The sequence below is a fragment of the Lycorma delicatula genome, chromosome 7 (genome assembly GCF_047948215.1).
Source record: "Lycorma delicatula isolate Av1 chromosome 7, ASM4794821v1, whole genome shotgun sequence".
Classification (NCBI taxonomy): domain Eukaryota; kingdom Metazoa; phylum Arthropoda; class Insecta; order Hemiptera; family Fulgoridae; genus Lycorma; species Lycorma delicatula.
Window position 1 is genome coordinate 24,173,866 of NC_134461.1, and position 12,351 is coordinate 24,186,216.

At 33.3% G+C, this 12,351-nt stretch overlaps 1 protein-coding gene across 9 annotated transcripts in view; it reads left to right on the forward strand.

The window, feature by feature from the left end:
- Positions 1-12,351, forward strand: part of LOC142328426 (uncharacterized) — a 225,623-nt gene that overhangs the window by 188,305 nt on the left and 24,967 nt on the right. For all 9 annotated transcript variants that reach the window (XR_012757269.1, XM_075372155.1, XM_075372162.1 and 6 more), the window contains one exon: positions 7,743-7,876. Coding sequence is in view for 8 of the 9 variants with exons in the window: in XM_075372155.1 (XP_075228270.1) it covers positions 7,743-7,876 (134 nt within the window). In the remaining variant the exon portion in view is untranslated. The remainder of the gene's footprint in view (positions 1-7,742; positions 7,877-12,351) is intronic.

Consider the following 12,351-nt stretch of genomic DNA (forward strand, 5'->3'; position numbering starts at 1 on the left):
GGAATTGTTTTTTTTTTATATTAATGGGATTGTGTACCTTCACTGGGTTCCTGAAGGTGAAACTATTAATCAACATTACTACCTTGAGGTCCTTGCTCAACTCCGTGAAAAAATAAGAAAAAAACAACCTGAATTGTGGAAGAACAAGTCATGGGTTCTTCATCAGGACAACATACTGCATTGTCGTGTCAAGACATTTTTAGCCAAGTATAACATCCCAGTGATAATTCATCCACCTTATTTGCCTGACCTGGCACCATGTGACTTATCTGTTCTCCAAGGTCAAATCTGCTTTAAAAGGAACAAGATTTCAGACTGTTGAAGCTATGAAAGAAAAAGCAGTATGAATCATGAAAGAGCTCGGAAAATAAAATTTCCAGCACTGTTTCGAACAATGGAAAATTCACATGGACCGTTGTAGGGATAGAGGAGGAGGGATGTATGTTAAAGGGGATAACTAAATATGTATAAATTTAAAATAAGGTATTTTACAGCATTAGTTTTTGTTATTTATTAGCCACATCTCATGCAATTGAATTTTTTTGTAATTTGTGTTAATGTCTGGATTATAGATTATTTGGATTATATTTTGATTCATCTGCTGAATGATAGCAGTAACATTTTAGGGAAGAAATAAGACACGAATAAACCCATCTTTGTTAAGTCTTCCTCATGTGGGTGCTCTATACAGTTGCCTAAAGTAACAATGCTTTGTAATTCTCTTTGTTTAAGAAACTTTTTTACTGATGACTTGAACTGCTCATTAAACCATTCAAAAAATATTGCGTCTTTAATCCACGCTCAGCTTTGATTTTTGTATTTTACAGGAAGTTTTGTGTCTTTAAAAGCTCAAGGATTTTTGGACTTGCCTATAACAAGCAATTCAAGTTTACGGGTATCACTCACATTTGAACAAGACGTAAACATAATTCTGTTTTTCGATATTTTGTGACCTGGAGTGCTCTTTTCAGCACAATGAATGAATGTTTTTTTTTGGTATCAGCCTTCAAAATAACCCACTCTCATCAGCATTATAAACTTCATCAGGACCAAGACCCAACTCTTGGGCTGTCTTTGTAAGTTTTTCTTTATATGGATCGATGGTAGTAAAATCACTAGAAAATTTCTCATCTGTGGTGGTTAGTAAAGAAAGTGATTCCACAGTACTTCTTGGATTTGTTGAATCGCACATCACTTGGAAAAAGAATCTTCTTTTTTCATCATTTCTTTATAGAAAAAGTTAGTTTTTTCTTTGATGATTTCGCCAGAAGAGAAAAGTATGTTTGGAACATTCCTGGATAAACCAAGTACATCTATTAACGAGAACATGGCTGATTTTAATTTTTTCCAATCACTTTTACCACTATCATATTTTTCTATTTTTACTCAATTTTTTGCAAGTCATAAATCGTTGCACATCCAATTCTGTACAATGAAGTATGTCACCAATTTTTTTGCCTTTCTCAATTGTTTTAGAATTTCTGCACTGAAATAAAATTAAGAGTGACGTGCTTACGTTTTTGTCGTTTGGACATCTTTAGAACTAAAAACAATGAAGTTCGGATACTGTTAAAGGTTCGGAAGACTGAACACTTTAAGATAAGGAAAACTAGACATGTTAAAATGAATATAACTACATGGCCTGCAATCATGTGATACTGAAACATGTTGTAAGATACTGTTAGAAGTTTAATACTGTCTATAGACCCTGGTAATGTACAAATCGCCAGCCAGTCAACTCCAGACACAGCTAGGCAATGATCAAAAGTACTGTATTGTAATTTATTAAAGTATTCTACATAACCACAGCCTACTCATTTAAAACATCATATTCACCACTTGGCCAGGGTGTTTCTCAGTTGTGACAGTGTGCACAAAAGTCAGAAATAAAAATGTCATTTCAGCAGTAATGAAAAGTGTTGACAAGGAGACAGTCTGTGTGATCATCAAACAATTGAATGTAAAAGTTGACCCTAAAAGGATGCGTAGACCCTACATCATTGTTTGTGATATTGACTGCAGTCTTTCTGTGGGGATGTTCTGTCCCTAATAAGGGAACAAAACACCGATTTGGACAAAGCTGCTTTTAGACAGGAATGTAGGCTGGTCTTTAAAACTGGTAGGTGTGATGCCCAAAGATATCATGGAGTTTTTTTTTAGGTAAGTGCTAGTCTCTTTCAGAGGTTTAAATCTGAGTGTAGATTATTTGTTGACTTTGGATCCTGTCAGGTCAAAAAATACCTTGATCAAAGTTGTTTAAGTCTGTGCGCATTGTGGCAAGGAAGGCTACTAATGCGGTGATTGTCCTCAGAAGTCAGAGGCTCTTACCTGCGTGAACTGCAAAAGGTTGCACAAAAATCATAAGCACTCAGTTAATGGTAGAGAATGCGGCTGTTACTTGCGGGCAGTTGAGCTATACTTTAAATCTCTTGATGGTTAAGTTTGGGCAACTGATTGCCTAGGGTGCTTATGTAGTCAAAGTTGAGTTAGGAGAAATTGTTGAACGATGGAGCCTCGATGTTACTTTGCTGCAGTACCTGTATGTGATTAAGAGTGATCTGCTAGGTTTTTATGGCTAGGAAAAGTTTTACATGGGGCAGGATAACATGTCTGCTATCCTGTGTTGGAGGTTGCTTGATAGTGTCTTTGTGCGACAGCCTTCTGACACACATCATGTAGTGGTCAGAACTTGAATTTTGTCAGGCGTACTTTCAGTATAGGGATATCTCGCTGAGAAACATCTGGCAAGATGGGATAGGATCTGTAGATTGATAGGCAATTGCCCAATTCTTATACTGGCTGTTGTTAATGCCAAGTCGCTTTTTTGACACAGTGGGATCGCTGATTTTAGAGGTGAATTGATTGAAGGTTTCATCGTGCAGCATGATTTTTGAGGTCTTAATATTGCAGACCAGTTGGCCACCTACATTGGCATGGTCGATAGAAGAGGGCCTTTTGTGGCAATAATATTGATATTACCATTTGTAGAAATATCCCTGGTGGGATCCTGGACTGGTCTGTGGTTGATGATTGCTTGTGATGATCCACTGATCCTTTTTGAACTGTAGGATGGACTGCGCAATGTTCATGGAAGGCATTTTCCTGTTCCACAGGGGCGTTTCCTGCACAGGAGGGACAGATTGGACTAGATTTTCTAATCTTATTGAGTCCGGGTTTGAAGTCTTTTCTTAGCACCTGGACAAGCTCCCATTGGGTGACCTGGCAGAAAATTTTACTTCTGCGGTGGTAACAGCTGCTGATAATTCCATTCCCCAGGGCTCTGGCCGGGAATGTGTAGCAGGCTGGTGGACTCAGGGTTTGATTCTGATGAAGCGATCTGTGTGCCCACACAGGAGAGCTGTACAACGTGAAGGCAATCCTGGTCAGTGCACAGCTCTACTTGCAAATTATCGCAGGAAGAGGGCCAGGTATTATTATATTAGGTCCTCTAAGCGTAATTCCTGGTGCTCATTTATTGGAGCAAGGAAATAAGCACCCTGGGGGCATTGTGTACAGAGTCCTTGGACATAAGCGTAGTAAGGAAGTCCTTTTATCAGCTCTTTCGATTCAGGATGGTTTGATGGACAGAGATTTAGTCCTACACATTTTATTAAATGGTTTGCTTCCTGATGGTACTGAGGCTTGTGAGCTTTTGTATCGCCAATGTGTCCAGCAAGAAATCACTGAGTTCCATAATGAGGTATAGTCACTTGAGATTACTGAAGTTGAGGTTCATCAGGTGGTCTAGTATGGCACGACAAAACCCCCGGATGTGATTGTATCATGGTGGAACTCCTTGTTCACTTGTTGCCTGTGATTCTCAGTCCCCTGACTAGGGTTTTTAATATGATGCTTTCTGCTGGGTATTTCCCAGCATGTTCGAAGCATGTAGAATTGATATTGCTTTTTAAAGGTGGTGACAAGGACCCTACTGTTCTTATTGGCCTTTGACGCTCTTGCCTGTAATGGGAAAGGTTTTTGAGAAAGTTTTATATCTCTGCATTGTTAGTAGGTTAACTACTGAGCACTTACTGATGGCAGCCAATATGGCGATAGTGAGGAATTTACAGTCACAAGCGTTGGTAATGAAATTGGATTAGGTGCGGGGTTCCCGCAGATTCAATTAGCTAGTTCAGAGGGGTGATATTATAGGAAAAGAGGGGTGAAGATGTCTGAAGGAAGCCTAAAGTGAAGTTGTTTGATGAGAAAATAATTTTTATTGATGTAAATGTTTACTGAGGCATTTGCATTGATGGCATCCTGACTGAGATCTAGTTTAACTAATTAGACCAAGGAGGTTGTCTTTAGACCCTCGGTCTAAAGACAACCTCTGGTAAAACCCCTCAGGACTTGGAACGGAGGGGTTGGTGTGGCATCTGAAATTGTTACAAGGTGGTTTCCTTTCCGTACGGGGTTGTGATGTTGCATTACTGGAGGTTTTTAACTAAAGAATGTCGGATTATTGAGGGCCGACTGTATATCATTGTTCTCATTTCACTTTCGTTAATGAACTCTCAGTTCGATATGTTCTGTTCTTTGTGCACCAAGTGTGCCATTTCAATTCTAGTTCTCTCGCATCTCAGGAATCCTGCTCAACATGAAAATTAAACCTTTCAATCATCAGCACCTTTTTCATTCTTTCAGATACCGCTACTATTTTCATTTTTGTTTGCTCCCATCCCCTTACCATTTAAATGGCCCTGTATTCCATCTTCAAATCATTGACTTTTAATTGCCAGAGTTATTGTAAATTTATGTGGTTGCTGATTTATTTTCAAAAAATTTTTCTCAGTAAGATCAGCCTGCTGTTCCATACCATAGAAAAAGTCTTCCTTGTTGGTATTCCCTTTTTATTCGTTTAAATCAGTTTTGTATCCTCCATGCTTCCTTTACAGTCAGATATTAGGAGTTCTACTTCCTTACTGGACAGATGTCCATCAGGTTATGAGGGTAAAACTTGATAAAATCTTAGCCCCCCCCTCCCCATGTACAAATAAGCTCATTGACCAGGTTTTTGTTTAAGTTGACTGCTGCACTATCCTCCAGATCACTTAAAGTAAGAACTCATATGCTGAATTCTTATTTTATTAATAATGTTCTGCATCAAGAGATGACACTCACTCGAAATTGAAGTACTTAGTGGTAGAATTATAATTTTGCATGTTTGTATTCTCCAAGACATTTCTTAAAATTTCTCTCTTTTTTTTTTAATAAACTGTAGTTATGCCAGTATAAAATTTGTTGCAGTTCTGTGTACTAAAAGTTACTTTGTAAATCCCTTTGAATTTTTCTTTTGTAAGTTGTGTTGTAGGGTCAGTTTTTTGTGTAACTTACTGTATAAGACCTATGCTGTTGTGAAAAATTATTTTAGATATTTCTATAATTTTCTAGTTTTGAATTTAATACATTTTAAAAACAGGCTGTTTATTTAAGGGAACTTCTATTTAACTTACCTATATCTTATTTGAAGACATTACATTTCAAAAGAAAAGAGTTTTTTTTATATACATAAAATGTATATAAATAAAAAAAAAGAAAGCTAATAACATTGTAATACGTTCCTGGCTTCCGCTATCTATTCTTAAATAATGGAAAATAATTTTACATGAAAAAAGTTAACTAAAAGTTAAAAAAGTTTTAAAAATTCAAAAAAACGAATATCTTTAAATTTGATCAGTTCTCCTTGCCCAATATTGCCCCCAAAGTATTTTTTTTACACCACTGCTATGCTTAGGAAAATACAAAAAATGTTAGGTTAAAAATTACTTGCAAATAAAAATGATAGCTTTTTTATTTTTGGGGGAATTTTTTTAAAAACTGGTAAGATAAGCAGGCACGCATGTACTGAGCTTAATATAAAGTGGCATTATGATTGCAAAATTTTGAAAAAATTCAACCAAAATCCTATTTATCCCACCCCCTGGATATATTGGTCCCAAAATTTTACCAACAAATTGCTCTATATATATATATGAGTCTCTGTACAATTTTTCATCAAAATTGGTTTTTCAGTCAAAAGTTACTATTAAGCTTCAAACATGCCAACATATGTACACATACGTATGTATGTACAAACACTACCCCTTAATTTTATTTTTGTTCTTTATATTTCCTGGTATTTATAGCTATATAGCTATGAACTATGATAAGAAAAGTAAAACCAAAAAAATTGAAAAAACTTCACTTTACTCACATTTGTCATAAATCCAAAACCAAAAATGACAAATAAGTGGTTGGATTTCACAGTTAAAGACTTCACCAAATAGCTGCTTCCTCACAATAATAAGCTTTAAAAATAATGTGATACGTTACTGACAGTATTCAATTTAATTAAAAAAGTCTAGTCATGTTTAATGTTGTGGTAAGTTTATTAAAAAAATCTATTAATTTTAATGAAGGTACCTTAATCATTAAGGTAACAGTACATAGTAAACCGTGCAAATAACTGTTACCTCCAGACAGAAGTTAAGGATTTCCCTCCTCCAAACCACTGTTTTATGTTTTTCTTTGTGTCTTTCTACATAAATACAATAATACAAAACTTTTTTGTATTGATTTTATTATTTTTCGGGGGTGATATTTTTAGTTTGTGTTGTAGAAAGATTATAAGCCCTCAAAGTGAATTATTCACTAAATTACATGCTTCTCAAGATAGTCATGAAATTAAATGGCTTCTACCATATCTAAGTTATCACCATACTAAATTTCCAAGATAATACATTTCTTCATTTCAGTGATAGCGTATCTCTCTCATTAAGCATAGGAAATGCCAACATGCATGCATATGTACTTTTTACCATTGTGATACTTGCCATTGTAATTATAATATTCTAAACCATAATTCAGCAAAGATGCATCATTATATATTGTCAATAAAACTGAATTCAAATTGGGGAGTATGTAAAAATTTTGAGTTATTCTAGTTCAAATTAGACAAATTACACTAACCCACCGGGTTGGTCTAGTGGTTAATGCGTCTTCCCAAATCAGCTGATTTGGAAGTCGAGAGTTACAGCGTTCAAGTCCTAGTAAAGCCAGATATTTTTACATGGATTTGAATACTAGATCGTGGATACCGGTGTTGTTTGGTGGTTGGGTTTCAATTAACCACACATCTCAGGAACGATGTGTGGTCAATTCAGCTGATTTGGAAGTCGAGAGTTACAGCGTTCAAGTCCTAGTAAAGCCAGATATTTTTACATGGATTTGAATACTAGATCGTGGATACCGGTGTTGTTTGGTGGTTGGGTTTCAATTAACCACACATCTCAGGAACGGTCGAACTGAGAATTTACAAGACTACACTTCATTTACACTCATACATATCATCCTCATTCATCCTCTGAAGAATTAGCTAAACGGTAGTTACTGGAGGCTAAACAGGAAAAAGAAAGGAAAAGACAAATTACACTATTTAGTTTGTTCATTTGATTTCTTTTCACCTGTTTTGTTTTTATATGCATTTTTTAAAATTCTTTTCATTCTGAAATTCCAGTGATTATGACTGATTTTATATAATCTGATGCTAGTAGTAACATTGGTATTAAATTTAAACTGAGTATTATATTCACTATAGAGTGTTTAAATTTTAACGTGAAATTTATTAACACAAAACAGATGATCATGACTGATTTTAACTTTATTATGTTTCATTATGTATAAATTCTGATTGATCGTAGGATTTTCTTCCTAATTGAAAGATTTTTAGAAATGTTTTGAATTATTTATTTGTATTTTTTTAGCATCTCAGATACCATCACCTAAGTCTCGTGCAGGGGCAGGCGGAGCTGGTGGAAGTTCTGGCAAACAACCAGGTCAGCAACCAAGTCCACCACAGAGCCATCATAAATTTTCGTCTTATCAAACTTGTACACAGGTCAGTTATCATTAGGAAGCCTAAGCCTGGGATTTAGCTCATATGTAGAATATGTGAATCTGTATGATGCCCTCAGGGGCATACTATTTAAGAATTATAATTTATGGTTTTTTTTTTTTAATTATTATTTGCTTTCTAGAATTTTCTATTAATGTGTTTTGATCAATTCAATTAAAATCTAATGCAAATCTGATCGATTTTATAAAAATAAACTACACAAGTCATACGAAAAGAAAACAATAGTATATGGGGATATTTTATCCCTCCTGTATAACACAGAGCCTGGACATTAGTCCCTTGCTGCTGGATCTTTCTAATCAGCTGGCAGATATTTAATTTTTTAATGGCAGTTTTATATATATATATATATATATATATATATATATATATATATATATATTAATTTTATTTAAAACTCTTATTTAAAATTTAAAACCTTAAATCTTTTTATTTTAAGAATTTAAACTTTTATTCATTCATTTAAATTAACACACAATTTAAAACATGAAAAATTAATTAAAATTAACATTACGACATAAATTAAAATTAAATTGTAAAAATTTTTACATATGAAAAAATATGACATCAAGGCATAAAATCAAATTAAAACAAATAAAAATAATTTTAAGTAAAGCAATTATGCATGTTTTGTCAGTTTAACTGAAAACTTTCTTTACTATACTGATTGAAATATATTAAATTATATATCACTGCCATAATAGATGGTGGTGCCATCTATTGCAGCTTTCAAAATACTGTCATCCTCACATTCTTTCTGAAGTTTGATCATATTAAATATAGTTTTATGTTTATATACGAGGTGTATTCAAAAAAATGAAAATTTTTGTTTTTTTGAAAGAATTTTATTTATTCATCTACATTGATGTTATCCCCTTAAAAAACAAGTCCCCATTAAATATTGTACACTTATGCCTGCGCTTTTTCCAATCCCTGAAACACTTCTGGAACTTGATCTTTGGAATAGTGTTTAGCTGTTTCAGCTATTCACTTTTAATTTCATTTATGCTTGTAAGACGATGATTCTTTAAGGTTCTCTTTATTTTTGGGAATAAAAAAAGTCACACGGGGCCATATCTGGTGAATGTGGTGACTGGGGTATCATTACTGTGTTGTTTTTGCCTAAAAATTGATGACCAAGCAATGAAGTGTGAGCAGGTGCATTATCGTGGTGCAAAAGCCATGGATTGTTTCATGCAAACGGCATTGAATTTAGGTAATACTCATTGATCGTTTGACCTTGTGGCAACAACTCATGATGCACTGTGCCATTAAAATCTAAGAACACGATGAGCATAACCTTCACATTCGACCGTACTTGTCGAGCTTTTTTCAGTCTTTGTGATCCAGAATGCCTCTACTGGGACGATTGAACCTTAGTTTTGACATCATATCCGTAAACCCATGTTTCATCACCTGTTATGACACGTTTCAGTAGTTCTTGCATCTTTATTGACGTCATGTAGTGACTTCTGAACAACTTCCATTTGCTGAATTTTGGAACAAATTTTGCTGTCATATGTTTCATACCCAAAGCATCTGAAAAAATTTTATGGCATGATCCAATTGATATCCCAACATCATCAGCGACTTCTCGACATCGTCACGACTTTCTTGGAAACGCTTTTTAAAAAAAAACATTTTTAAAGCATTGCTATACTTTATTCCATTCTTATAGCAAAATTTAATATAAATTCTCTGATTCATTATTTATACAAATATAAAATTGCGATCATACCAAAACATGTGTTATCCTTTTGACAGCTGACAACAGACTAAACATCCAATATGGCTAAAAGTGTACAGGTACTTTTCAGACATGTTTACCAGTACAACAACAAAAAATCTTGAGAATTGGATTAATACAACCCACAAAATTTCAAAATTCTTGTTAATTTGTGAACAAACCTCGTATATAGTATCTTTCTAAAATGTCTAATCCCTTAATATTTGTATTCTTATTATATTTTTAAAATTGCCCTAATATGAGAGATTGTATGTTTATTCTTAATCAGATACATTAGAGAAATCCAGTTGACCTTTTTTGTAACTTCTAAAATGTTTCAAGGATCTAGTGGTCTTTCCTATATAAATATAAATATGGTCACAATCATTACATTAAATTTTATAAATACCACTAAAATTATATAAATCAGATGAATCGTTATGTTTATTTATCTATCTATTATGTTTATATTTGTCTGATACACAGGTTGTTGAAATTTATTATTATTATCATAAACTTTTTTAATATGTTCTACTATTTTATCAGTATATACATATTTTAAATATACATTGTCAACTTTAGTGTGCTGTTTAATGTTATTAATCGTGTATTATTTTTAATTTTTGACATGTGTTTCTTTATATTATATATTTTTTATATTATCTATTTATATTATATATATTATCTACTAAAGAATTATCATAACCGTTATATATGGTGATTTGTATTATAATGCCTATTTTTTTGTTTAATTTATTTTTATTTTCATTATACTTTGTGTAATTAATTGCTCTATTTTACCATGTTTGTGTAAGTACTAATTTTTTGTTACCACGGGTGATTTGAGGATATAATGGTGTTGTTAGGTTTCCTACATACTGAAGTAATACATTGTTTATTTTTATTATTAATTTCAATATTAACATCCAAACAATTTATTTCTCTATTATCAATTTGAAAGGTAAATTTCAATCCACTATAGTAGGAATTTAATTTGTTCAAAATGATTAAATGCTCATTACTTATAACTGGATTATAGACTACATAAATATCATCAGCATATCTAGTCTGTAATAAAATATCATGCATATGAGTTATCCTGTAAACAGCTTTACTTTCAAACTCCTGTAAGTAAACCTCAGATGATCTAACAAAGTAAAATAAAACAAATACATTATATATATGAGGGCTGTCCAGAAAGTAACTTATGTTTTGAAATAAAGATCCATCCAAATAAAAAAAATAAATTTTATTATATACATTTAAAAGGGGCAATCTTATTTTTCTAATAGTCGCCATTTAAATTGTATCACTTATCATGATGATGCACAAGCTTTTCAATTACTTCTCTTTAGAAATTTGCCGCCTTTTATTTTTGGCACCTATCGTGCACAAAACTTGTGATAACCAAGCTTCTCCGATACAATTTTCATGCAGTAAACTTTGTGAAATTTGGGGGGAAAACGCAGTGATTTTCACAAATTTTATCGTTGATTTTCATCAGCCACAAGGCTAAGCCGACCACTGCCTCACTCCACCTTTACTCATTATTCCATTTCCATACACCTTACAAAGTTACTGATTTCAGTTTTTTTGCCAGTGAAAATCTAATCACTAAATGTACCTTACAACTCGCGGGAATTTCTATTGAAGCGCACATTTCAATAATTCACAACAAAAAAGTAGAAAAATCACAGTCCATACGCTACAACAGCTAGATGCGTTTTGAGTGGGGTGTGAGCATACTTGTTGGTACTGAATGTGAGTAGTTTTGACGCCAAGATGGCAGCTCAAACCCCACCCATCTCCACGCTGGGCACAAATGTAAGTTACTTTCTGGATCACCCTCATAGTACAGAGGAGTATGATTCTTAAAAAATTGGTTTAAAAAAAATATATATATATGTTTTTTTAAGATGGACAAAGTTGAGGATTGTGTTTTCGGATTTTGAAATGTTTTTATTTGAATTATTCCATAGGAGATTAGCAAAATATTTGCATCCTTCTCCCGATGCAATTCCCCTTCAGTCCGACCACTGAAGGTCTTTCGAACTACTAGGAATGCGCCTGATGGTACCCTAGTTTTTTGAGGGTTAATGCACTTCCTTGTGGAGGGAGTCAGTCGCATGTGGTATCTTTAGGTTGTTACCTGACCAATTATTGTAAGGTGAAGGTAAAATATTGAATAGTTTTTGGAGATTCCTCATTTTCTTGTATCAACTGAGTCAGGGCAGGTTGTTATGGAATATTTTTCTTGCTTCTTTCTTTTCTTTTGCGTGACTTCTATAATTCATAGCCAGAATTTTTCGACATAAAATTTGCTGAAGTGAAGTATACTTGCATTTTCTGATTTTGTACAGTTTATATAAATATATTACCAATATATGTGTTTTCTTTTTTTAGATTGTTATTATACTCTGTTGATTAAGATAAAGGAATATTATAGTCAGCCCAGAATATTAAAATAGACATGGATTAGGACCAACATTAAATTAGTATTTTTTTTTTTTTTTGTTTCGGCTAATCCCGTAATTCCTTTACAGTTGTCTGCAACTATTTTCATATTTGTATTATTTAGCTAAAAATTAAATTCATATTAATATAGACTACATTTACATTTTCATTCTAGTTTTACCTTGTGAAAAAAAAATTTTAATTCATTTATTTAAACAAACAATCTTCCCTTGCTTTTTAGGAAGGGATGGTCCAAATAGCAAGTATTCATTCATTC